Source organism: Barbatula barbatula, assembly GCF_947034865.1.
Source record: "Barbatula barbatula genome assembly, chromosome: 17".
In the NCBI taxonomy this organism is placed as follows: Eukaryota; Metazoa; Chordata; class Actinopteri; order Cypriniformes; family Nemacheilidae; genus Barbatula; species Barbatula barbatula.
Window position 1 is genome coordinate 9,647,816 of NC_136780.1, and position 27,810 is coordinate 9,675,625.

The following is a 27,810-nucleotide window of genomic DNA, read 5'->3' on the forward strand; positions in this document are numbered from 1 at the left end:
AGAAGAATGAAAATCACACAGGTTTAAAAGGAGTGAGTACATTTTTGAAGGTGAACTATTCCTTTAATCACAGTTTATTAATATAGGAAAACATAAGTCAATGATCTACAATAAAAAGACATGTACACAGAAGAAGGTCTCAAGTTTATGGTGCCACAAAACTAAACTGGTTTTATGGAAGTTGTCAGTTTATTGAAAACCAAATGGTAACCAATATGTATCACAGGGGGAAATACCTTTTGAAAATATCTCAGAGGACGCTTGAGTTCAAATGGCAACAATAGCAAAAACCAGTACATCTGAGCTACATTCAGGTTGTATCTACAAAAAACAACAGTAACAATTATTATCTCTCATACTGCCAAAGTGCAATGATGACAAGCATATACATACGTATATAACATCAGATACCATTCAGACTGAATAAACCGTTTATCATCCAGATTCTTATGACTTATGATCACATCATTCACAACCTAAATTATACAAAAGCTAGAAGCACAAATCTAATACACAGTATGTCCTCAATAAGACGTCAGGCACCAGCACACATTTGCATATGTGAAACATGAATACATATTGCTACACATTCTCTAAATAAGGTTTAAGACGTCATCTTTTGTCCTGAGTTGGTTGTCACTGTCACAATACAATGTGTTCACTGACTCAATGAACCAGCGAGCATTTTAAGCCTCGGCCTATGTGTCTTGCATCTCCACATCAGAGTTTAAGTTCAGTTCAGCAATGTTGTTATAGAGTGCAGGGTCGGGGCTTAAACGGTCAGAGGGTTTGTAATGGCTGGCTTGAGCCTGTCTGTCTCGTGATTGGACCATTGCTTGGCGCAGACAGGAAATCCATTGCTGCTTATTGAAGGAATCGTTGGCCTGCAGGCTGTGAGACGGAGACTTGGAGCGTCCTGTGGTGCTTACACGGAAACAGTTCTTCACTGAGGAAATCAGAAACAGAAACGGGAGTTGTGGAGGACGGAGAGAAATTGGCATTAGATAAAGCAATTAGTAAATGGCCATATAATAGGAAAAGTTCACATGATATATGTTTGATTTCATTTTCTGTAATAAAAACCTTTCTTTATAAAAATACCGCCATTCCTTTCATGCATGTGTGACAACAGAAAGAACTTTTTGTCACAATTTATGTCACAATACTTAATGTTAACAACACCACAGAATGCCTATATAATTAATATATATTTATTGGATACAATTGAATAATATATTAAATATAATAAATTAATTGTTAAGAAAATACTAAAAAGATATATAGATAATGAGAAATAAAATAAAAGCAGTACATTCTACATAGATGCCAAAAAGATATCCTCAAGATTGTGCACAACAACACATATTTTTTATCAATGAACACTAGCTCTGATGTAAATGTATTAGATCAGTTTTAGAACAGTCTATTTACAATGTGGCATTCGCTTCTATTTTTAAAACTAGGTTAGCGACCTACTTTATTTTTTACCTTTTGATTGTGTGTACCTTTTGACTGATACAACTGACTATCCCTCTGAAATTCTTGTCATTTATTGATTTGTTTTTATTTTTTATTATATGCTTTTAATATTATATTATCTTTTTTTTCATTTTATCAAGTAGTTTCTGAACTGCATAGTAGTCAACTGTTTTAATGTGCTTCATACATAAAGTTTGACTTGCCTATAAATCATCATCCTTGATTAATGTTCTTGCCTTTCTATTTGGATTAAATACTTACAGTGATACCCTGAGGCAACATCATGCAATAGATGGTGAAGAGAAATATATCCCACAACGTCACTATAGTTTGCAGAATTGCTAAGCATTAGAAACACTGTGATTACCTTTATCATTTCCACTAAAGGCTCCACGAAAGGATCCAGAACTGCTTGGATCTCCATCGGGTAGGTCCTCCAGATGGAGGTGAGCGGCGGGGAGGGGCTGACGATAAACTTGAAACTGGATCGGTCCTTCCCTGTCCTGTGCCACCGGTCGAGTCAAAACCAACACCAGCTCAAAGAGGAACACATGCAGCTTCTAGAGAGGGAAAAAACAGAAAAACAATAAATTCTTTCTAAATGTATGCTTCAAGTGAGTATAATGTATGCATTTACTAGGAATAAAAATATAAATATATATATATATATATACAAGGAAAAAAAAATATCTTAGGAAATTTAATTACATGTCCTTTAGTGCTCTTCAGTTCACCATGACAGTACAGAAAACGAGAAGCCTGAATTTCCGGAACCCTCTGACTGTCTTCTGAGTAACACAGCCCACGTCTGTAAAACTGACACTCCGCCTCTCCAGTCTTAAGATTTACTTCAGTTATGATCCTTTGGATAAGATCCATCTGAGGGGACACATGAAGAGGTACATGTTGTGATGTCATTAATATATACTACATAGTATATATACTAATATATACAATACATACTATGATTTTAAATATTAACAATTCCAATTTATTCATGGGATATTGCAGTTTTTGTTACAAATACCTTATCAGTGTGTGTCATTCAAATTTTTTTAATTCATGTGTAACCTTTAAAGAAAATCTGAAAATGCACTTCTGCCCTCTAGTGGCTATCCGTCTCAGAATGAGGTCAGTTAGACGGCTTGGGCAGGGCAGTTAACTCCTCCCCTTCAACTGTCAGTCTGATGCATGTTTCATTTTAAAATGCATTGCCAGTTTTTAGAAATCCAAACGAATCGCAATGGAAAACACAAACCACGGCCAATATTTTTCTCAGTCGATATTCCATTGCACTCGGACATGCGTCAGAATATGGGTGTTAAAACGATAGCAACTTCCGGTTCACAGGGACTTAAAAATACAAATAAAGTTCCTCAAACATTCTAAAGGGCTACTAACGGACTAAATCGTCTATATAAGCATCAAACTTTATTCCAAATATAACAATGGAGACGTCTAAACTCACAGCCTGTGGCAAAGCTTCTTCATCCGGATGATCAGGTGGAGTGGTCTTCTGAATTTCCTTTAACAGCAGAGGATATTTTACCAGCCTGCTACGAGGCAAGTCCAGAAAGTTCCAAAGATCCAGTTTTCTGCTAAATGACGACTCCTGGCACAGCCGTAAGAATTGCTCTACACGACGGTCCTGCTTTTTCTGATCCAGCAGAGCTTTTGCCCCAACCTGATTACAGCAATATGTGATATACGCCTCCAAATAAGGAAACTGTAAAGAGGGCGCAAAGAAGAAATGTTTCAAGTTGCGGCCCTTATAATAATACGGTTTTCAATTTTCATTGTAACACTGACCCAATCCATCATTGTCGGGCCGACCTCCTGCACAGTCTTCTCTGCTCCACGAAGACCTTCAAGACGGGCTAAAAGATCTAAAACAACCGGAAAAATTGTGCTGAATACATCAGTACAAGGAAACATCCATAGTTTGGGTTACAAAATAAAACGTACCTTCATGAAGGGGTATTAAAGAATCAAGGGTTCCAAAAATCTGTCCCAGTTCACTTTCTGTCAAAATGTCTAGTTTTAACATAGGCTCATAGTATACCTGTAAAAAACTGTACAGATTAAAATCCTGTCTGTAAAAACACCATTGAGTACAATTCCAGTAACTGAAAGACAAACCTTTTTCACTAGACTCAGATCTTCAATGAGCTGTTTCTCTCCCTGTGTCAACTCATATATGACCTGCAAAGAGATCATCAACAAGTAAAGCTAAATACAAGACAGTTTGTTTTAACCCCAAAGGTCACGTGATCATATTAACAAGCACAAAATTTCCAGATTGAGGTGAATATTGTAGTTAACACATTTGTCTGGTTTACGAAACTGATGCGATTTTTGTAAACTGGCACATTTTCAAAATAATTTTCTGCATGTCAGCTTAATAAAGTTCTGGCACCGAGTTCTGGCAGTCGGGTATCTCAACCAAACACGCTTTGCATTGACGTCTTTCTCAAATGTAAGGCAACACGCAGGTAGAGCTAGAGAGGAAATTCTGCGACTGAAATAGAGAACATGGCCTCACATGCCAGCTCACTTCCTGTTTCACAACTAAGGTTAGTGAAGACAGAGTCGGGCAGCCGAAAACTCGCTGAAAAGGTAAAAAGTAATCCAACACTTGACACTAACTCCTACAAGTACATAATTAAGATGCTTTTTTTAATTACAACATACCGAAATAATCTTCAAAGGTTATAAATTCAAATTCAAGCAGTTTATCTCACCTCCTGTCGCTTGATCTCTTTGGTACTGAGCTCCTGACTCTGACTGCCCACTGTATCACTCCACAGCTGGCTGCTCCGCCGCCGTGGAAATGACGAGGCCTTCTGACGTGTTCTTATTGGCATTGGGGGCAAAGGTCGGGCCTCTGTTCGAAAACTGATGGAACGCTAAGGGTGGGGGGGTTTAAAAAGAAGACATTACTCATTTTCATTGTTAGTCAATGAAAATGCCTTATAACGCTTACGGTTCAAAATGGGGGTCCATATTATAAGCCACACAATCTGAGCTGTGTACATACATGATACCTCATATCAATTGGAGAGATCAGCTTTTGGCTTTCATACCTAAAAACCGTTACCTGGTTGACAATAAAACTGCAAACCAACAAAATCCCTTTTACATTGCGGGAGGGACCCAAGCCCTATTAAGGGAGCTCGAGGTGGGATTTTGCGACCTGGGCAAGGCAACCACCTTGCAACACACTCAGCCATACAGTAACACACTATTAACAACTGTTAAGCATTAGCATAACTCACCTGTATGGACTGACCCAAGCGCTTCAGAGCAGGGGTCTTCACTGGTGTTATGATACCGGTAACTGAAGAACTTTTGTCAACAGGTTTGACTCGTTTGTTACAGGGACCCTGTAGGCCAACAACAGGGAACAAGTTTCCGTTCATTTAGCGCAGTAGATGCATACATTACAAAGATACCTGCCGAAACCGAGAAAATTAACTGACAGCTCTCCACAGACATTTGAACTTTCAATTTCATATAGAGGAAAACGAAAAATCATTAGGCAAGGATCGAAGTTCTTTGACTTTCATTGTGAGGTTTCGGTTAATGAGATACAAATAGCATATTTTGAGACGTTCCATTTAATAAATACAATATATTATAAATGAATAAACAGTGACGTCTATACCTCAGAATCCTGTGTTAGCTCATCGATTGGAAAGTCGTCATCTTCCTGTGAGAGATGCGTATAATAGCACAGAATTTATGGTACGTCACCAAAGGCAATTAAAAAAGTAGGTTAACATGTAAGGAGATCAAAATATACACATCAGAATCAGTTAACAAATAATAAAACAAACAGCATGTCTGTTTTAAGAACAATAACAACACACCGATACAATCATATTTCTTCAACCAAGTTTAACCAAAAGTCTGGCCGAATTATCTGTACAGTATCATCTACCAAATAGTGAATCAGTATCTTAACCATTTTTAAGATAAAATATGATACAAGAAACATGATATGCGACGAAATATAAAACAATATTGAATTATTAGTATTTAATTAATTCCTACTATTTAGGATGCATGAAATACTGGAATTAAAGTTAGCCTTGGCAAGACAAAAACATAATTTTAGCCATCAATATTTTGAATATTTTTCAATATATTAAAAGTTTTACTACTGAAAAACTAAAAAAATTAAATATCGCTGGTCTCCTTCTGAAACCTTGTACCTGTTATTTTTTGCCAAAAATAATTACTATTCGTCAACCTTTATGTTTTTCACTGTGTTTTGCAAATATAAATAAAGACGAATAAAAGGGCTTGTCGACTTAGTGTTTAATTATATAAACCGTACAGTCATTTTTTCTTTTCCTGAAGGTTTCAGAAGGACAGCAACGATATATAAATGGTACATGAAGCAATGAAAAGTGAAGCAAGATCACTTAATGGGGCAAAGTTGATGTGTTCTGTGAGATTTTGTACGCATGTGTAGTCATCTTTCCGGATTGATACAGGAAATGGAGTTGTAAATGTCTTTGTGAGCTTTTTACTCACAGCTGAGCACTTCATTCTTTAATGTATGGCTGTAACCGTCCGTATGAATATAATTCTCTTGATTGTCTTTTGGATTACAGATATGTCCAATGACAATGAACGCTACAGATTGTTAGAGAGTCAACGAGTCTCAAGATTCTTTTAAAGACCACATACAGTTAAATAACAAAGTGCCAAAGTGTCACCCTCCTTCCACCATTATCAAACATTTAAAAAATAGAAGATTGAGGAATTTAATATTCAACATCAACAACACCATAAACAATATTTTCGACATGATAGTTTAGCACTCATTTGATAGACTTTGACATGAACTACAACTTACACAGTCCTCCAAGATTCGGGATGAATTTTCAGCATCATCTGGGTCTTGTTTTCTTTTCTTCTGCTCAATAAAACAACAGAAAAACACGTTAGTGTCCCTCAGAAGAACATGGTCTACAGGTTAATCCAATAGAATTAGTTGCGATTTAGGATTTAAAATGAAATCTTACCCCTGCAATATCTGGAAGGTTGGCACAGGTAATGAGTCTTTCTCTAGATATAGGAGACCTGAGCGAGACACATATCAAATAGAACTATGACATGAATATACAAAACTTCAGCATAAATAATGGTTGAATAAAGCAACTTCAAATGATTATATATTCGTAACGTTTCGTCGTGTCAAGAGACTCTGAAATAAAGGGTGTGTATATATAGACTCTAAACAGTTGATCAGAATGACGTTAAGACAAAGACTTAAGTTTGTGCAAATAGTGCCCAAAAAGTCATACCAGGAAGGTACTGAATCAACCTCCGTGTCCTTTGGCTCCATCTTCGCCTCTCTCATTGCATCTTCAAACACGTATATAATAAAAGCTCCGACAAACAAAATGAAAATTAATATTCCAAGTCAGATCATAAATTTTTGAAACACCTGCTCCAACTTTTAAAAGAAAAAGATTGCAAGACAAGAAAATCTATGTGCATCCTCCCCTCTTCTTCTCGCACGTCTAAAACCACATCCTGTGCTGAAAAAAAGTTGTGCTTCCTGTTGTCAGGCAGAACGAAGCCAAACCACCTCTGTTAACAGTGCAGATCTCCACAGATGAATTCTCTGTAATAACACCTTCCGGTATATAACACCATGACTGAAAGGGAAAGGGCGGTTTACCTGACCTACAGTTAAGTTTACAGCCCAACTGATCTGATCGTGTCTGGATCAGCAACACAGACAGGAGAAAGATACCCATGACTCATAAATTTGGCCAAAATGTTTCTAGATGTTTTGTTAAAACTGTTGCATGCTTTCACAACCACTTGAAAGAGAAGTAGGAAGAATGTTCTTTGATGTAAACCATTTTTGTGGACTTAATACTGTAAAAACGCATCACATGACGCAAAGCACATCAGTAGCAGCATCACGCTTTGAAGAGGGTTCCTCGTGGTAGTGATGAGGGATCAAAAACGTCAAATGTGGTACAAAGTGTAACAAACAAAATTACAGTAAGACGAGCAAAAAAGAAATGCATTAAAATTAGAAAGTTTAACGTCCTGATGTCCCATTTAACCAACTTTGGACACATTTCAGTTATTTTTTATTCATGTTTTTGTTTAAATAAATGTATTTCTTTTTATAAATCCTGATATGTCATTGATAATTTATACAAAATATTCATAGGGCTGTTTTTAAGATAAAAAACTTTTTGCAATACAAATTTAAAACAACGTTCTATATTATAACAAATGGGCTAGTTCTTATCGGTAGTCTATTGAAGTAGGTATTTCCTCCAAAGCAGTAACACCTGTATATTGTTTAAGTCCTTATTGCATGTATGACTTCAGACTTGTTCTTAACATTGAAATATTGGTAAGAAGCATTTGACAGTAGAAGTTATTTATTAGACTTATAAAGGTCAGAAACATTTTCAAAACAATGGTAGTAAAGAAAAGACAAAAAAAGCAAGAACGTTTTCCAACTTTATTCACTAACACACTAAGTGCTCCCATTACAGAGTAAAACCACGTTTTGTACTGCAATGTTTGTTTTGGAGTTTAACAAAGTAGAAAGAATACAGAGTTTATGTTCTACAAGGTGTACACCAGAAGTCTGCCAAAACATAAAAAAGGAAAATAAAAAGTTATGTGCAAGTTCCTGAACCCCAACCCAAACAGAAGCCAGAGAGGCAAAGGGATATTCCCACTGGAAGAGCAGGAGTTCAATAAACCAACTCGCTTTGAGACTTCAACCAAGAGCTTTTTAATAATACAATCCATCATCAGCACGGTGACAACATGCCAATGCAGTGAATTTGTAAAATAACCAATCTGTATATTTTGTATGTTTACCCCATCATTCAATATTTTATTCAATTCAGTGTTTTCAGAATACAAAGCAAGATGGTGTCCACAAAATATATCATGAGGGCAGGAACAGAGAGCAGTGTGTGTATAAGATGATTGACAATCAGTTTACAGATAAATTCATACACTGAAGTTGTGTGTTAGAACGACCGGTTTAAATAAGTTACAGCCAAAACTTCACATGCTCCCCGTGAACATTTCACCTTCGCTCCTAAAGCTATCCAGCCTAAGATTGAACCATACCCAAGAGAGCTCGACCAATAGGAAAGAGGGGTGTTTGAGATATAATACTTGTATTATCCAGTAACTGATTAAAAAAATAGTATCACCCCTCTGTTGGTTTATCTTTGGGTTCTCCAAACATACCGATGCTCTTCAAATGGCTCCACATCCCCAGTGGGCCCCCTCTCACTCCTCCAACCCGTCCCTCCCGACCCCAAGAACCTTCTCAGCGGATGGTGTATCTGACATAGGGCACCTCCACGTCCTCTTCTGTGTCATCATTGCAGCAGAGCTCAAAAACTAGCGCTTTAACGTGCTTGCCCAGTTTCTTCTTGGACACCTTGGTCACGATCTCAGTCATCCTATGAAAAACAAAGGACAAAAAATGTTAGCATTGCTACTAATGCTGGATATCACTTCTGACTCAAGAACAAAATTATGCAGACTTACGGCAGCTCTAGCCTTTCTTTCAGCTTGGCTGCAGGCATGAAGAACGAGTAGAGCATTGAAACTCCCTGAGACAGCATTGTGATCTCCAGTTTGTGTTCATTCTAAGGACAGAGTAGAGTACACAAAGTCAGAGATAAAACAATTGTAAGTATATGAAGCAATTTAACACGATTTACATCAAACATAACTTGCCTTGAAATAGTCCAAGAACTGTCGCAGTGTCATTTCCTCTCCGTTTGGCTGAATGCCCTTCACTTCAAACCGATCCCAAAGTGTCCAATCAATGTCATAGTACTGCAAAAGAAGGTTAAATGTTAAAATAATTCAGAGAACACTGAAGATCATGTTTAAGAATGCTGCCAATTCGACTACGTACCTTGTGCTTGGGGGCGGCTATGGGCTCAGAGAAGGCGAAGAAAGGCAGAGCAAGGTTCATGAAGCCGTTCTTGTACGACTCAAGCTTCTTGTGCCTCTGAACGATCTTCAGCAGCTCTAGACACACAAGACCCACCACGGCAGCTGTCGTCGTGGCAATGGCTGGAATGATTTTTCCAGCAATGAGTTTGCTCTGAAATGGAAAAAAGGAAATCAAGGTTTAGAATGGGTGGATTTAACATTCAGATAGTGTACAAAAATTGTTAAACGCACCTTGTGTTTATTTGCAGGTGGAATGTCATAGTTCTCTGCTCTCAGATTGGAAGCCGCTACAATGAAGTCCATGTGGAAATTTGCATCATCGTCCTGATGGAGAAAATGTAATCGGCATAACTAAAGAGTTCAAGAAAGCTCTAAAGGCCTGGAAATTGGGGAAAGCTATAAGTGGTACCTTCTCAAATTCAATAGGACAGAGTTTGAACTGAGAGGTCACTTCTGGGGTAGGCAACAGCGTCTTCAGTTCTTCAAGTCTCGAGTCATCTAAAAATGGATAAATTGGCATTTGATCAACAAAATGTAGTTATCAATGCTGTTTAATGGATACAAGCCATGCAAAGAGGGTAAAAACGTACACATTAAAAGCTGTGCAATTCTGCAAACAAAAAACAACTTGGCAACCATTCCATATCAAAATCTGCCCACACGATGTTCGGCACCCGCTCTCAACTTACCAACAGATGCATTGGCACTCTGCAGCTCCTGATCGGACACGTGGATCTTGACTCCTGACCTTGGGGTGAACTCAGGCACTTTGATGTCCTGCAGAAGCTTGGCAAGAGCCACCCGGTCGTTGTTGCCCGGCAGGCCGTATGACTTGGCATACAAGTTAGCCCCTGCCAAAACGTAATCCATGTGAAGATCCTGTGAGTGAAACACAAATTCAAGATGCATGTTTATTTTGCCTTGTTCTCGAGATTAGCCTGTCTGATTCATTTATTTATTTCATGGTGATCACCTACATTGCTAGTGCTGAATTCTAATGGATGAGGACATCTTTTTGGACCAGACCAGAATGGTGCCCCGGAGCTTGTAAGCTGTCAAGAAAGCCATTCAGATTTTTTTATAGTTTTAAACAAGAAATTAGACAATTCATATTCAAGCGCATCCCCTACTTGACTTAATGCTCAATATCATGTTAGGTCAACTAGGAGCTGATCTAAAGAAAACCACAGACAGGTCTCACCTGATTCGGAGGGAAGTTGTGAAGCAGCTGACGGATATTGTTGTTATATTGACACTGCCAGTGGTTGCGGGCCCAGGTAATGCAGTCCTCCCAGCTTCGCGGGTAGTCAGTCACCAGGCATTTGTACACGGCCTCCACCACTTCCAGAGGTTGAGCTCCAGGCAGCTTCAGTGTACGCTCCATAAACTTCGCATCTCTGGAGACGGATGACAACACTGCATATTAACCTCCAACTTGCCAGAAAGTCCTTGGGGGTTGTTTAGGGTGACTGTTACTTACGTCAGATACTGCAAAGCGTTTTCAGCAGGCTGTTTGAAAAGTCCCTCAAACTCATCACGTGCCCACTGAGAAAGAGAAGGCAACAATAAAGCTACACCTCAAGAGTCGGGCGACAGTGTGTGTACATCAGAATATCAGTTGTTACCTGCAGGGTGTGTTCAATCGCATTGGGGAAGTTCTTGAGAGTGCAGATAGGAATTGACTTCTCTGGAGGATCCTGACTGGAGCTGTATGACTCTGTGACGAAAGGAATGACCACCTGTACATTTCCTTTGGTGCCTAGAGTACCAGACTCCAGCAAGGGCTTACAGTAGTACACGCACCTCCGGTCCATATACATACCTGAGGAAAATGTCAATAAGTCATTCATTTCACACAAGTTTGACCAATGATTTCTGCATTCTGAACTACTTAACCTATTAATGAAAGACTACAATATGTAACAATTATGATAAAAAGTTTAAACTGCTAGTATAACAGCTACCTGTTTTTCCTGACAAAACACTTGTGGTGATGTTCTGCAATCTAACTTACGGGCATCAACATTGTCAAGAGCATTTGCCACCCCATCAAGGTTATCGAAGAAGTCATCATCATAGACCTTCTCTGTATCAGGTCCTACACGGTTTTGATGGCTCGTCACGCGGACTGACGGGTTCATCTGTTTCACAGCTGCAGCAGCTGTGTCACTCTTCATCTTCTGCTCAGCAAAGAGACATTGCAGTCAGCAAAAACTCAAGATCACAAACACTTGTGACAATCAGCGTGAATCAACAAAGCAATCAATTCACACGTGATGTTTGTATTCACAATAAAAACACTCACTGAAACATCCCATGGCCTGAAGAGAAACTGACGATTGAGATTTGACTTCTCTATGGTGTCCATGTCTGTCACTATGATCTCTCCTTCACCACCGGCCAGGCCCATCACAGCAAAGTTCTTCAGAAGCTCACAGCCAATGGCACCAGCACCGACCTGAACACAAAGACTCGAAAATTCCACATCTACAAAAACTAAAGGCAAACCATACAACTATGCTAAGTGACGGGACAGTAGCATTGTAAGTTAACAGCGTAAACATGGACTCAATACAAATTTTCAAAAAGAAAACACAGATTACATGCTGTATGCATCACCCATTTTCAACACAGTCAACCTTAGTTCCTTACCAAAAAATACCGCTGTTTGGCTAACAGGTCCTGCAGCTTGGATCCGAAGACAGCAATCTGACCATCATACCTGCAGTTTCTCTGTAGAAAACAGACAACAATAAATAAATCTCTCTGCATCAAGCATTTTGTGAGGTATCAAAGTAGCTTCACTGGAAAAGCCATTCAAATTATGATATAGATAACCATGTAGGTTGGATGGACTCACAGGTGCACACTCCTCCTCTGTAAGAACGGCTTCATTCTCAGGTAAACACTCCAATGCATCGAAATACAGCCATTGATTGATGGGCATAAATTTCCCAGTGCAAGCCTGTGCATGTACAAGACGAACAATAAATAATATGCCATGACAGAACAGACGTATCAAAATCCTTCAACATAGATGAAGGTAAGGTTAAAGCAATAGCAGGACACGGCATTACCTTCATAACCTCCTGGGCAGCAAGCCCACCAATGAAAGCATTGATAGGTGCCAGGTCTCCAGCAGCCACACAGGACAGCTTTTTGATGACGGCCTGATCCAATTGCTCCTGCTTGGCAGATCCCGTCTGTATGGCATTCACCTCTTCGGCCAGAGTCACAAACTCATCTGCATCTGCCTGCGAGAGAGAGAGAGCGAGATGAGGCTCAGCTCTCAAATGTCATTAAATGTAACACCAGATCATTATTTTTGGACCACAACCTTGTATTTGGCAAGACTGTCGCATTTCTTAAGATTAATGCCTTCAATTAATGAGTTTAGAAAGTACAAGCCTATAAAATGTCTGAGGCATATAACACATTAAGACAACCTATCTGAAAATAACAGCCTCCATTCTAATTGGCTGCCTGATGGAATAAATCTTAAGATACAGGATTGCTAAATGACACAAAATCAAAGTTACCCAACCTTTAATTTAATATTAAGACAAATTTAGACAACAACAAACTTCTGACTGAGTCCTACAATTGACATGGCCTTTTGTTCCATTATGAAATTTCTTCAAGCGGTCAGGCATAGTTTCTACTATGCTCCGTGCTCACCTGATTCCAGGGCTTTGGAAGACGGCTGTGTTTCTTCTCAAAAGCATGTAATGCCCGAAAGCCTATGTGCAGTTGTCCAGGCCGATCAAACTTTGCAAAATCAGTCAGCAAGAACTCTGGATCGGCCATGGAAGAGGGGAGGGATTTCTGGGACACGAAACAAGCAAATTAATCAAACTTAATATTCACTTTCAATATACTTGAAAGTGTCAAGGTAGGTATCAACTCACAAATTGGACCTTCTTGGGCATCTTGACCTGTGTGACAATACCACCTCTCACGTAGTCTGTAAAGGAGCTAGTGTCACAGATACTGAAGGTGTAAGGACCTGATGACAGAAGACATTACAGCTTTCAACACTTGACTTTAGATCAACTTATGTAAAAATGCATGCTTCACAAAAATGAGCTAGTTATTAAAAATAAATAAGAAAATATCAGCTCATACCTACATTAGCACACTAGGTAAAATGCTAATGTAAAGTAAAACTGTTCATGAAAATAAAGATTTAAGATTAAAATGATTCATTACAACATGTGCACCACAATTTTGTGCAAAACCTGATGATTCATGTTATTCACAGTATGATCTGAAATTCTATTCTCAGAATTTAATCATAAATCAACCATTAAAAATACATTTTTTTAAATGGTTTCTTTTTCACAATTTAACACCATGCCAGGTCTATGCCTAATTATTTAAATATGTATTAAGGTTTTAAATGGCTAATTAAACCTTAAAACCTAATGTGAACAAATCCCTTTTGAAAGAATCAACAGAAAAAGTTATTCTTGTGAGTCTTGACGGACACACCAGTATTGTGTGTACGATCTGATCGATATGCAATTTAACATTTGGATATCTACAACATACACTTATGTTGTTACTTAAATACGGACAAATTATTTTTTAACCCTCTGGTGAAGATATAGTGGCCGATGCGATCGGTATTTGAACTAATGATTGTTGGCTGTCCAAGCAAATATTTTTAAAAGGTCGGCCTGCATAAACTGTAGCAAATGCTTGAACGCTGCCAAATAAAGTCAAGAGGTCCAGACGTCTGGAGCTATTGCACACTGGCCAAGATGATGACGCACATGCTTCCGAACACACAATGAGAAAGTTAAAAGTTTAAAAAATATCCAAGCAACATCCTCTGCCCTGAAAATAACCACATGCCGTTCTGTGTTTCCCAGAGGATTTTGATAGACTTGTGGCGCTGGTGACGTCACAAATTAATTCGCATATTTGTGACGCCATTGTGTCACGTTTGCATCGTGTTACCACTTGATATCTGTTTTTCTTCTTATCTGTGATCCATCACATTATACTGTATTTTACAACTCAACGCTACCAGAATCACTTTAATCACAGCTAAACCCTGATTTATAAACAACATCGTCAGAAAACACTGTACATCTACATTATAGAGCGGCTATGTGCTGTTTGCGCTTTCTCAATAATGCGTTGCTGTATCATGAATTTTAAAAGCAAGTGACAGCTTAATACGCGCAGACAAAGAGGCCGAGGGCTGGTGCACACATGGAGCTCATCGGAAGAGGCCACGCCATTCACAGCAAACAAGTCAGAAAAGAGAGAAGACGCGGAAGTGCTGTTTATCCACTAATCGATCGCAGATATAGTCATTATCATGGCTGGATAAAAAATACAAAATGTGATGCCAAATATACTTGGACGGCCTGCCCAAGTAAATGCATTGTATGAGAAACGCTGGTGTTGTGTAGATATTGTTAGAATAACTCCAACTCACCCAGTGTCTTGATCTCTATTGGATCACAGTTATTGAGAGCTGTCATGCCCTGCACCTCTGTGAAAGTGACATAGTCCCCGCTCTCGAACCCATGGCGTGCTTCATCCAGACACGTGACCACACCAGCACTGTCCTTTACACATGCACAAAGAAAACAGCAAAAGGTTCAGGTGACTTTGCACTAAGATTTTTCATGAATACAGGCAAAAAGAAAAATGAAAGGTCTATCATTTTTATGGTAGGTTTATTTTACCTAATGGAAACCAAATATCTCCCTAAAAAAATCTTTGAAAAATGTATATAAAGGTTATAAATTGATTGGCATTTCAGTCAGTGAAATAAGTATTTGATCCCCTACCAACCAACAAGAATTCTAGCTCCACAGATTGGTCATGTGCCTATATGGACCACAGATTAGTCCTGTCAATTTAAGAAAGGAGTACTAAGTAGTGCTGGGCGGTATGACAATACATTTATAAAACAGTATTTTACAGATTTATACCGGCTCCGGTACACAACGGTATTAATTACCATATATTGATTGAGAGAGGAAATATTGCAGTGGATGGACTTAAAATGCCTTTTATACGGTCATACGGTGAGTCAATATTGTAGAAAAATGCCACTTGTCAGCAAAATGATGCGGTTTATAAAGAGGTTGCATTCATGATGAAGTGAAGGAATCAGGACGCATGACAGTTGCAGTCACAATACAGAACCTTTTAATTTTGCAAACTACTTCTACAATGTAACTACATAATGTAAACAATACCCTTCCCCTATTATAACAGCAAAGTTTAGACTACTTAAATAATGTATGCAAGTTACCTTTGCATGCTATTCAGTTATTAAAGTAAATAAATAGAGAAAAAAGCTCGAAATTATCTTTTTCCTTGGTAGCACCATATCTATGGGTAGCACTGGTGCTCCCAACTTCCAAGAGAATTTCCACCCACCCGAAAATGTATTCCATCCGTCTGAATAGATTAAAAAAATAGTAACAATTTTACCATTAAAACATGCATGTGAGGTCTGCTGTGTTTATATAGTCCAAATGGTTTCAAGATTTCCAGAATTCATATTTTTAAATCATCAAACGAAGGCTTAAATTAGATATGTGAGAGGAAATCGATGTCATCACACTGTCAACCCTCATAGCATACAGAGAAACAGAAAAACTAGTGAAACATGTTATATGCTTATATTGAGCAGTTATGAGGGGAACAAGAGTGAATTGAATATAACGTGCTAGTCATCTGCTGTTCAGCTGTGCGGTGCGCGCTCCCATTTCAACATGAACAGCATATGTAACATTACTGCTCATGCGCAAGACGCATGCGAACATCCAAACGAGTCCATTTAGCGCATGTTTATAATCGAAAAATTAAGATACAGTAGTACCGCGACATAGAAAGACGCATTCTGTATGAGTGGCCGGTCATAGAACAACAGTGAAAAGGGACCCTGCTGAAACAGTGTTGAGTATGTAGTAAAAAAAAGATGCCTGGACCTGTATCTTACATTTCACCCTCTCCACCACCATGTTCAAGACCAAATAGGTTTCAAAGGATGTTTAGCAATTTATAACCTTTATATAATGGTTTTTCCGCAGATTTTTTATATTCTGTCTCTATTGTTTGAAATACACCTACAATAAAAAGTCTTTAAAAGACTGATTCACACATAGCAAAGGGGTCAGACCCGCCTCCTCAATAAGATAAAAGTGAATCAGGAGCAATCTGAGAGCAACTCTGAGCAAAGAAAAGAAAAACACTTAAGCTAACACTCCTATGTAAAAGTTAAGCTAAATTACAAGCTTTCTTAGACGCTTTAAGAACACGGCCCAGGTGTTCCAATGTCTGAAAAGTAGATTGTGGATACCTTCAATATCAACCATGATATAAAATTGTCAGATTGAGGCTCAAGCTGACAGTTCTTACCTTTGTGATCATTGAGATCATGGCGCTCAGAGGCTGCTCTCCGTTGGTGTCCAACACAACCATATCATCTCCGAAATCACAGAACAGTTGCCTACACAATACAAACACTTTAGTAAAAAAAAGAAATCAACAGACACCAGAAATGTCTAGCAAACATTTATTTAAAAACTACTCAACCAATACAGTTGATTTTGACATTTTATAGCGGATCCTTATTAAGAAAACACTGCATACTTCTGAAGCTAAAATGAAAGAAACAGTAGACAACTTAATGTTTTTTGTTTGGGTTCAGCTTTCCTAATTCTTTCTTTAACTTGGGCTAAAATTTTATTTTCAGTAAAACACAGGTTAGAGTTTTTTGTTAATTAACATACAGGATGTTCAATGTTTTACATTGTTGTATGAAGAAGCAAACAATTTTTGGAAAATGTTCTTAGAAATAAATTTCTAATAATTCTATTGTATCGTAAAACCAGAATTGTGTATCGTAATAAACCATGAGCTAAGTTAATGGTTACACCCTTAGTGGAAGCTTTTCTTACCCAAACAGCCCGCGTGTGTCAGCCACTATAAACTTGATGTTGTTACTGTGGCAAAACTCCCCAATGCGCGTCTGTTCTTCCAGACTGCAGCTGGTCAGCACCACAACCTTGCCAATTACAAACACCAATTAAATCAAACACCGTTCATCATTAACCACTGGAATGTTATTTATGCACGTGGGAAAAGTGTCCACGTGTTCCACTGCGTGAATACTGCAGTACCTGAAACTGGGTCAGGTATTCATTGGTGAGGGTGCCAGTGTAGGCGGTTACGGGCACATAGCTGTTGAGTTCTGCCAGTCGAGTCTGGCTGACCTCGGCACGGTTCTTCCCGAGATCGTCTTCACGCAAGTAAAACTTAAACACAAACACCATATTAGTCACACACCATGAACAGAAAGCTGTAAATTGAGAAGTTTTGATAATATAGCCTACATATTAGTGGTGAAACAGATCGCATTTAATCCGTGATCTATACGGATTGTACTCTACGGTTCAGTATACACGTGACCCGTGGATTAATGAGGTTTTCACCATTGAGTAAAAGATAGTTTTGGCACACACACGCTCCCTCCCTCTCATCAGTATTCAGTTTAAGTACAATTTTAAAAGCGCACTCTCGCATAACGTAACTACTATGGTTACTTTAACAACTTTAAAGTATTTTTTTTATTCAATTCTTTAACACCTTATATAAGCGCCCCTATTTTTGAGCATTTTATTGATTGCAAAAACAAGTTTTTATAGTCATTATAATTAGAGATGCACCGCTTGCAAACTTATTGACCGATTCCGGTTTCCAATTCAGTTTTAAGTAAAACCTGCCGATTGCAATTTTTGCCTGTTTTAAAGTTTCTATCTACAAACTATAATTGACAGTACAAATATAAAAGCATTTTTACATTTCGGATAATTTTTTTACACATTGAACGACTGGAACAAAAGTTTAGCATCACTGTTAGCATACATACCAAGTATAATGAGCAATGAGAGATGAACTACCATGCAACTTTTTGCATGTGCACGCGTGCATTCAGCAGATATGAGAGACGCGTGTCAGTCAGCGTGTACGGTGGACCCACATGAAAGTTTATACGAGCCGTGAAAGACAGGCTGTACACAATCACATTTACATGTGGCTTTGAATGTACTGACGGCAGTGACGCTATATCGCCTGGCAACAGAAGATCGGCTTGGAATCTGGAAGACATGAGACTGACTGGCCAGTCACAGGTCTCGGCTAATCATGTCATAAACTGTCCAATTCCGGTCTCTGGCAAGTCAATCAGTGCACCTCTAACTATAATAATAAAACTATAATGAGCATTTACATTAGCTGATCCGAAAATGACCCGATCTATGATCCAAAATCTGTCAAATTGAGTTTTGTGACCCAATACTACATTTCTAGTCATTGTATTGTTATTAACACAACAATCACTTTATGTAATTTTGTTGTCTCATTTTGTGTTAGTCATTTAAACATGCTTGCAATGTCAAAATGTTCAATGAAGCATCTGATTCACATTCACGTATTTATGCTCGACTCATGACTAATTACTGACCTGTGATGAAAGGTCCCTCCACTCGGCCATGCCCTTGTCGTGCACAGTCACACTCTTGACTCCGCCCAGAATTACATTCTTTGCTATCTCTACACCCAAACCTCGCTGCCCTGAGATCAGCACATTGGACTTTTGCATGCGCTTCATAGCCTCATGGCCCAGCACATACCTGAGACAAATGTTAAAATTAGCAACCGCTCATGACCAGGTCTCTCTTATTTATTTGAAAAGAACAATGATGCATTAAAATTAGAAAGTGAAACCCACAGTTGTCTGGAATACAGGCCCTCATCAATCTCAGCATCATTTCCATTCTTAGCCATGCCCTACGGAGAACAAATTAACAGTTAATGCACTATAGTTAAACATGCGCCCTCACAATAACAGACAGACATTCAACAAGTCACATCTGATGGTCTGATTGTGAAAAGATTTATATGATGGGTAGTGTGGTTTGATTTAAGTGAGCATACGTTAGCTGGTGTGTGTGACTGTTCGGTTCTGACAGAGTTAGAGGAGGAGCAGTGGGATCCCGTCTTCGTCTCTGATCCTGACACGCGACGCTTCTTGGACAGCGGCGAGCTGGACATCTAAAGAGAAAAACTGAAAACTCAGCTTCAGTATTTTCCAAATTGATAGAATGAGCATGTAATGTCTGATTATTGCATACAGAGGCTGCAGATCACATGAAACCTGCAGATAATATAAAGCAGACTGTGTATTGCAGCACACTTAATATAATCAGTGCTGGTTTTTAATGAAAGAAACAATCAAATTAACATAAGGAGAAATTACATTCAAGCAGAAGCTTTTGTCCCACTAAAATAGCAACACTTGGGTGGTACTTTAATGTGCACACATCTGGATAAAAATAGCACTACAAACAGTTTATATTATAGCTGAAACTGCATTATTAAAAGGTACATATTTTAGGATCTTGCAATACAATTTGAAGGGCATACAAATTCTAGTAACATTTTAAGGGTCTGAACTTTTAAAGCACAAGCTTCCATTTCCTTAAAAAAGGGCACAAAACAAACAATGACTTATGTCTTAAGGAGAGCCATCTCAACTCCATTTGTTGGGTATTACTGCCTCTAGTTTGGATATAGAAAATACATCAATCAAAAGCATGCGTCCGTTTTTGTCAAATCCATAACACGTGCATTTCCCTCATCTTAAATAGAAAGCATGTATGATTTTATCTTTTTCTGATGTCTGAACTACAACAGGGATTTAGGAAAATATAAACAGTGTTCAAAATATTGATGAATAACATTTCACATTTTGGCAGCAGATATCACACTGATAATGCTGGAATTACCCTATTAAGCTTATAATAATAGTTATAAATGTAGTGTTTCAGCACTGGACAGTTCCTTTACAATAAAGAAAATAAAATAAATTGTACCACAATGTAGTTTAGTCAGTCTCACTCGTCTATAAACCAAGGCTAAAAATTTGAAGAAATGAATGACAGTGTCACCTACAGAAACCAGCAAAAGAAAAACTGACCCAGAAAACACCAAGCCAACTTCAAATAAAAAGTCGATTACGTATTAATTTGAAAGATCTTGTCTTCTTTTTTTTCCCAAAGTGTATTTGAAAGAAGGTGATTTGCCTTTACACAACTACAGATTTCTGCCGCAAGATGAAGCTCCTCGGCTATAAATAGCTCACGGGCCGAAGCATCGTGTTTATTGTGGAAAGCTCGTGCATCCACTGACTCGCCCATTCAGCCTTTAACAAAACCGCTGATTCATTAAAACACAACTGCAGTGTGGCTTTTCCACAAACACAAGCTTTATTGTGCTTGTCATTCATGCTACGAATTTGATCAAATATCAACGCATGGTGCGATTAAACGCACTTTTAATAAATCATTTACTAAATTCACTAAATTTGGGTGGGCGGAACACTGGGAGAAGCGCTGTAGTTTAAAATGCCGACATCAGAAGCGAAACTTACTTTTTATTGCTTTATCGTTCAACTGTACGCGAAACATACAGTAGCTTCTAGAAACGGTCCAACCGACAAGCTGGCATAAAGCGGAAATTCCGCATGCCGGTGCAAGAGTGCACTCGTTCGGTATAATACCGTTACAAGATAATGCACATTTATAACTCAACAACGTCTAGAAACAACATTACTTTGCGTAACGTTAGTTAATCACCTACAGCACGTGACTTTATAACTTCTCTATTAGATTAGGATTTTTAAATGTATAAAATTAACGCTCAGAAAGAAAAGTTTGATGTAAATTATTTTTGAAACGTTCAAGGTTAAGTTGAACTAATGACGTAACTATTCTTAAAATAAACGAAAATGCATGTCTTGAATAAGTCATGTTTCAATGGCGCGATTTTTTTTCAGTCGCCCACCCTCACCTCACCGAAATCGAAAGAGGAATAATCCGAGTGCATGACATAAGCAAAAATATAACGTCTAACGTTACGAGAACTGTTAGCTCAACGTGAGCTGTAAATACTGCTCGGTCTTACTCAGTTCTTCGCTTTTATTCAACGGGAAAACTGCATATGCTATATGTCAATACATCAAATATTAAGATCAAACCGAACATCAAACGCTTAGTTTATTTTAAATTAACGTTACCAGGAAGATCATCTATCAAGAGGGTTTCTTGGACCCCTACGGCACTGTTAGCTAGCCTGCTATATGCTTTGTATTAGTTGGTGCATGCAGTTTACACAGCCTGGTTTTAGGCCCAAATTAGCTGTCACAATTCGCATGCTAATGACTGAATGAAAGAATTCGGCGCTTGTACAAAAGAGACGATCCGATAGGATTGTCAATTATAACACCTGGACTACACGGGTGCTGTCGGGGAAATAAACCATAACAACACACATTTAAGTAACGTTAGGCAGCTGCTCGCACTGAGTTAGCATGTTGAGAGGAATGATTCGGCTCTTACCAATAATCCTTCTCAGTCCACGCTCAGTGTCAGCAAACCGCTCCTCGTGTGAAACTAACTCGCGGATTGCAGGCTGATTTAGATGAGATGATGAAACGAAGACAGCACGAAAAGCGCTGGGCGAGATGCTGTGATTGAATCCCCTTAACTATCCTGCCGAGTCACTGTCGTCCGGTTTGCACCCTGTCTGTTTCGCGTTTCTGGTTTTGTTTCTGCGAACGGAACAAAACCAAAATGGCAGCTGTGCTACGGGGCGGAGCCGCTGGGATAAAAGGAACAGGAAAAGGCGGCCTCGCAGAGTGTGCTGCAATCCTCTGCGGTCACTCATTGGCTAGCCTACCCATGACATTACGGAAAAACCCGCCCACTTTAAATCCTCACTGAATATGCTGGGACACTTGAGGCTAGTGTGACCCCGTCTCAACTGAATATAACTTGCCCAGAAATATCTTTAAAAACATCCGTGCCATTGTTTTGTCTGAAGACGCACAACAGTAATGTATTATTCTTAGGCATTTTTATTAAAGCAACATAAATATCTCAATTCAACTAAGGCGTAGTCCTGTCTGTGAAACCGGGCCTTGAATTGACACTTTGGTGCATATTGAACTGAACCAGGCAATCTATCGTCATAAATCTTCCAATAAAACACTCAGCCCAAGCTATCAAGCTTTATGGAGTCATTTGGCTGTAATGAACAGACACTGCGTTTGTGTACAGCATTTTAAAGAATAATATGGTTTAAAGACTGAAGAAAATAATTAACTTATTTGACTGAATTAAAAACGGCACCAAACTGCATGCCTCCTTGACAAAAACACATCATCTGCAGGAAGTTAAAAGTAAGATTTATTGGATGGTTACAATTAATTGCCAAAACAAACTGTTGATAGTCTGTGTTCTTAACTCTATATTTTACGAGCTTGTGAGAAATAACCATCCAAATAAGCAGAATACCAGCAGGTTGCTGGCAGAGAAATCAATGCTTATTGGAAGTTCAACAGCCATTCAGTGAACAAAATGAACACTAAAGAGGTTTAAAGCGTGTTTGACTGTTAACATTACCAAAACCTCTGCTTGTTGATATGTGACTGTGTAAAGTAGGTCACAAATATTTACCAAGGAAGGAGCAGACATACTTGACAAGCCACGAGGGAAAACCATTTCACTCATGCTGGTGGTGAGAGGAAACGAGTGGATTACATAATGAAACATGACAATGTAATGATTGTCTGTAAAAATCATCCAAAGTTTTTCTTTATTAACCCCCTTACTGCAATGATGCGTTAATAACTTCTAAAGAGCTCTCTTAAAGCCACACGTGCAAGATTTGTACCTGCATCAATAAACCGTAAAACTGTCTCTTGACAGGGGCTGCTAAATTAGGGCTTAGGCATGGGCTTCCTTCTTGTTAATGAGAGGAATAACCGATGGGGGATGGGATGTTACCTTGTGACAAAGGCCCAAGTGGGCCGCTAATTCTCGCATTTGATGCATTAAAAGGACAAACGTGCGAGCTCACACCCTGCCCGAGTTCACTGTTAAGCAGGTACAAATAATGTAGACAACCCACAACACCTTCCTTCAAGGCACCTGCACTTGAGAGTGGAAATGCCGCACGTTGTAGTGTGAGCCATTTAGCGCCATGTAAAACACCTTCTTGAGATGAAACTATCAGATTTGAAAGCTTTCAACAAAAACAGCATCGAATGATTTCATAAAGCGTCATTTATGAAATGAAGTGTATTGCAAGTATTTTTACAGAACAGACTACTAATGCCCAAGGCCACACAAACTGAATGAGGTTTGATCAAGCCTGAGAAATAACGCAGTGAGTACCCCATATTCAGACAGTTTATTGTATAATTGTAAAGCTTTAAATACTTTTTAAAGACCGTCTTTCTAAGTACTCTAAAGATTTGGGACCAGCTTGCCAACTATGTGTCAGATTATCTGGCTATCTCTCAAAGCTGCTAGCTCTGGGAAACGATGCGAGGAAGCAACACTGGCATGCCGTAGACGTTGTGCGCGGCTCCACTGATAACATTAGCCTGTGAAAAACGAAGCTCGTTAGCTTAGCACACTCTTCCAATGCATGAAGGGATTCTGAAAAACAAGCCAAACCATATGACGTGAGAACTTTTCGCAAACATGATGATATCTTTTAGCCTTGGCTCATAATACACGCATGGAGGCGCATTGTCTTGAGCATGTGGTAAACTGGCTCTTCTTAAAGTAGCCAGTGCAGATTTATAGCCAAATTGTTGCGTATGGTTAGCCTACCGTAGCGGCAAAAACTTGTCTGTTGCTAGCAGCAATAGTTTTCTCATGGACACGTTAGCTATTTAGCATTAGCTAGGCACATAAGTATGCAGAACTCACCACATCCGATATGACTTGGCCTCTCCACGGTACTGAATACGAAATACCTCGCAGGCAAAAGATAAACAACAGAAAACGTCAAATCAAACCGTTTCTATAACTTTATCCCTGGAAGTGGCGGGAGCTCCGTGACTTTCCAGTCTGGACGGTTGCCTAACCGGCTATTCCATGTACCGTTAACAGTACTCTCTCAGTTCACGAGCGTAGTACCAACATGTGCAGAGTTTGAGTTGAGAATGTCCTATTATTTAAGATACATGGATGCAACACAAACGCGTTTTTGTAGTTGACGGTCAAATACAGTCCCTCGGCAGCAAACGAGAGGCTAAACGTTTCACGTTTTTAGTTGAAACAAGCGAAATCGTGTAATTCTTATGAACATCGACCTAGTTTGTGATATATCTTAATTGCATCTTTGAAATATCCCCACGAAGTTACACAATGGACTCGCCCGGAGCGTGGCTTACGCTGTGGACTATGGGAAAAGAAGTTTTTAGACGCTAAACTGCTAGTTGGAAATCATATTAAACGCTATACCTTTATTGTGTACATCAAAACGATGCTACTCGCAGAACGCGCACGAAGTTTAGATTTTCCTGTCTGTGACTGTGTTTAATAGATTTTAAGGACACCCTAAACTCCGTGAATGTAAAGTAAATAGCAAGCGTCTTTGTGTTAGCCCTGTGCACGGTGTCCTAAGCAAATGTAGCACACTTGCTGAAGAATGGTGTAAGTTGAACTTGACGATGTTCGTTACAATTGTCATTCTTTTACCAGAGTTTACAAACCGTGCCAAATAAACAGTCTATAAAACTATATGGTTTGATCAGAGATTTATTGAAATTTCCACATAGAGTGCAAAAATAGCTTGAAAGAATATTCACATCACCAAAACTATAATATTTAGGAAAGTGGAAGCAACAGTTACATTTCACATACATTTGCAGCATATACAGTAGATATGAGATATTTTAAGATATATTAGCAAAATTACTATTATTCATCATCATTTGAGAAAACATAGCAAGGGGGTTAGAATTAAACACAGAGATGGACAATTATAACTGCCAGAATAAATAAATGAAAAATAAATAAAAGAGCAAATGCTACTCTTCTGTTTGCCTGTTCTGTTAGAATTGTTATTTCCCATCAATAAATATTGTTGTGTATGTCTGAGACTTACAGAAAGGTCTGTACAATTTGAGAGTATGTAGACTATAGATTGAATTGTCATTGAAATACTACAGAAAGTAGAAAGTATGCACATGCACTGCTTCGAACTTCACTATCTTAGAGCAAAAATCCAAGACGGATGAAGTGAGAAAATAAAAATATCCCCCAAAGTCACTGCTTGGTGAAGAGAACATTTTTGCTGTTTAATTAAAGGTTATGTTTTTACCCAAATTGATCTTGCATCCAAGTAAACCGTGTCAAGCTTGCATTCTCAACAGGACATAAGAACTATGCTATCATCAAAGATAGTGTTGAGTTATTCACAACCAGTTAAAGTAGACTTTACTGTTGGATTTTATAATAGAAAATATTGTTCTGCCTCAAACCTCTAAGACACTTTCCTCTTTAAACATAAAAAAGCTGCTTATCAGTTAAACAAAATCTCCTAATATTTCAACTTGAACCCCAAAACATTGTACAGCCCCCAAAGGTATGCTCTAATTTCATGTCAGAAACCCTCAGGCAAAAGATTTTATTTTAGTTGGTTGACCTACTTCACTGTTGAGTCTACACATTCTTATAACATATTTACAACCCCTTTCCTCACACACTTCCCTTTGGTGACTGGCCAGGCCGCATTGTATCCCGTTGGCCATCACTGTTATCTTCATCAGTGGTTGGATGGCTGTGACCCTGGACTTGACTGGGTGGAGAGGGTGGTGGGTAAGAGGGAGGGGGGATAGTTAGATGTGGTAGAGAGGGCATCGTTGGACGTGGTGTCGTAGGTAGAGGCGGAGGGGTGGAATGATGTTGTGTTCGAGGTCGTGGTGAAGGTGAAGAACTGGCGCTCCTGGCTCTCGGCAGGTTCTCGGGATGATCGCTGATCTGCTCTAGCAATGAAGGCATGTCTCCCTCGATCTTCTCCAACACGGCAGCCATTTGCTTTTCTATTTGTTCAATTACGCTGTCCATTTGCCAATCAGCACTGGCTCCACCCCCTGGTTCGAGACCACCGTACACAGGCCCGCCACTAACAGAATAGGTTGGACAGTATGAGCTCCCATATCTAGACGCACCGTGGATCTCTTGTACATCCTGCATAAATTCTTTTTTGTCACGGCCAAGGCTTGATGACCCGAATCCTTCATATGTACACTGGATGTTTTTCACTGACTGGCTACCCTTGTCTGTTTTTGCTTTCTTTAGATCTTTTCTCTTGGGGTTAACCTCTCCGACAGCCCCAACTTCAACTGGCCTCTCTGCTACTGCCTCTGGAAGTTGTGTTTGACACCAGCTGCTCGGCTGTACATCTGACACCGTTTCTGTCTTATGCTCTTTTTTAACAGACTGTTCCTTTCCAGTTGATACCGTAGCAGTTTTCACATCAGAACATAAGCCATGATCCATAGAGAGATTGGCAGCCATTTTACGCAGATTTGGCGTCTCAGGGAAAGATGACGATTTCTTCTCAACATTGCCGACAGGAACAGTGTTCTCTCTGCTCAAGGTTTTCATGGGCTCGAATGGTGCTGATTTCTGGCTCACTTCTGCTGATGCTTTCTTCTGGCCTACAGCAACGTCCTTTTCGTGAGTTCCTTCTGTAGACTCATCTTTCTTCTGCTCCTCTCCTTGTTTTAAAGAGCTGTGTGATTTGGCAAGTGGCTCTGCAAGTTCTGAAGGCTCATTCTCTGCTTTTCTGTGTCCTGATTTCGCTTCTTGATTCTCCCCGGGTTTGCTTTCAACGGACACCTCATGTGACATGTCCACAGCCGAGTCTGTTTGTTTTCCTTTACCGTCTAATGGTTCTGCTCTGACCCCTTCACCTTGGCCCTCTACCGCTCCATCAGAAGATCCCATTTCTGAGGCTCTGAGACGCTGCATGAATGTGGTGACACGAATTGCTTTCTGTGAATGAAATGAAGAACCCAGACACTTAGTATTCAACTGATTATCTCTATAATATTCTTTGCTATAGAGTTGAAATGCATTGTTAACATTTTAGAAGTCTGTGGTACTCTTGAAAAAAAAAGAATTCCTCAATAGTTAAAGGGATACTCAAAAAATATTCAGTCATCATTTACTCACCCTTGAGTTGTCTAAATGTCTTTGTTCTGATGAACACCGTGAAAGATACTTGGAAGAATGCTTGTAACCAAACAGTTCTTGGCCACCATTGACTACCATAGTGGGAAAAATGTCAATGGGAGTCAAAAGTGACCCAGAACTCTTTGCTTACATCTTTAAAAATATATTATTTTGTGTTCAACACAACAAATAAACTTTCCTACTATGGTAGGTATTGGTGGCCAAGAACTGTTTGGTTACAAGCATTCTTTCAAATATCTTTCTTTGTGTTCATCAGAACAAAGAC

At 39.0% G+C, this 27,810-nt stretch overlaps 3 protein-coding genes across 6 annotated transcripts in view; all 3 read right to left on the reverse strand.

Annotated features, from left to right (window-relative positions):
- Window positions 1-144: 144 nt before the first annotated feature.
- On the reverse strand, window positions 145-7,030 carry arhgef3l (Rho guanine nucleotide exchange factor (GEF) 3, like). Its single transcript, XM_079478830.1, has 13 exons — window positions 6,795-7,030; window positions 6,513-6,570; window positions 6,344-6,403; window positions 5,144-5,188; window positions 4,755-4,862; window positions 4,221-4,385; window positions 3,619-3,681; window positions 3,445-3,541; window positions 3,289-3,365; window positions 2,948-3,205; window positions 2,188-2,358; window positions 1,847-2,039; window positions 145-946 (listed from the first exon to the last, which is right to left on the reverse strand). The coding sequence occupies exons 1-13, from the start codon at window positions 6,848-6,850 to the stop codon at window positions 699-701; spliced, it is 1,599 nt and encodes a 532-aa protein (XP_079334956.1). The 5' UTR covers window positions 6,851-7,030; the 3' UTR covers window positions 145-698.
- Window positions 7,031-7,967: 937 nt separating this feature from the next.
- On the reverse strand, window positions 7,968-24,778 carry uba1 (ubiquitin-like modifier activating enzyme 1). 4 transcript variants are annotated; one of them, XM_079478316.1, is made up of 26 exons: window positions 24,267-24,778; window positions 19,423-19,539; window positions 19,217-19,275; window positions 18,950-19,118; window positions 17,607-17,741; window positions 17,385-17,491; window positions 16,843-16,933; window positions 14,903-15,035; window positions 13,362-13,459; window positions 13,132-13,278; window positions 12,531-12,707; window positions 12,314-12,418; window positions 12,106-12,186; window positions 11,759-11,911; window positions 11,468-11,633; window positions 11,079-11,275; window positions 10,934-10,998; window positions 10,655-10,850; window positions 10,431-10,505; window positions 10,143-10,332; window positions 9,863-9,951; window positions 9,685-9,777; window positions 9,413-9,604; window positions 9,229-9,330; window positions 9,037-9,137; window positions 7,968-8,948 (listed from the first exon to the last, which is right to left on the reverse strand). In XM_079478316.1, exons 2-26 carry the CDS (start codon window positions 19,537-19,539, stop codon window positions 8,813-8,815), a joined length of 3,174 nt encoding a protein of 1,057 aa, XP_079334442.1. In that variant the 5' UTR covers window positions 24,267-24,778; the 3' UTR covers window positions 7,968-8,812. The 4 variants fall into 4 exon arrangements, with proteins under 4 accessions (XP_079334442.1, XP_079334444.1, XP_079334441.1 ...); XM_079478318.1 differs by having other exon boundaries at window positions 19,423-19,552; window positions 24,267-24,486; XM_079478315.1 differs by lacking the exon at window positions 24,267-24,778 and adding an exon at window positions 21,885-22,132.
- A 307-nt stretch (window positions 24,779-25,085) lies between these two features.
- Window positions 25,086-27,810, reverse strand: part of camkvl (CaM kinase-like vesicle-associated, like) — a 30,636-nt gene continuing 27,911 nt past the window's right edge. Inside the window, exon 11 of the mRNA XM_079478854.1 lies at window positions 25,086-27,344. Coding sequence (XP_079334980.1) covers window positions 26,043-27,344 — 1,302 coding nt within the window. The 3' untranslated portion in view covers window positions 25,086-26,042. The remainder of the gene's footprint in view (window positions 27,345-27,810) is intronic.

Coding starts and splice junctions, on each gene's coding strand:
- arhgef3l (XM_079478830.1), bottom strand. CDS start 6,850: ATGAGAGAGGCGAAGATGGAGCCAAAGGACACGGAGGTTGATTCAGTA. Junction 4,863..5,143: donor AGCTAACACAGGATTCTGAG/GTATAGACGTCA, acceptor GTTGGCCTACAG/GGTCCCTGTAACAAACGAGT. Junction 3,366..3,444: donor TTTAATACCCCTTCATGAAG/GTACGTTTTATT, acceptor CGGTTGTTTTAG/ATCTTTTAGCCCGTCTTGAA.
- uba1 (XM_079478316.1), bottom strand. CDS start 19,539: ATGTCCAGCTCGCCGCTGTCCAAGAAGCGTCGCGTGTCAGGATCAGAG. Junction 15,036..16,842: donor TGATCTCAATGATCACAAAG/GTAAGAACTGTC, acceptor GCATGTGTAAAG/GACAGTGCTGGTGTGGTCAC. Junction 9,778..9,862: donor GTCCTATTGAATTTGAGAAG/GTACCACTTATA, acceptor TTTCTCCATCAG/GACGATGATGCAAATTTCCA.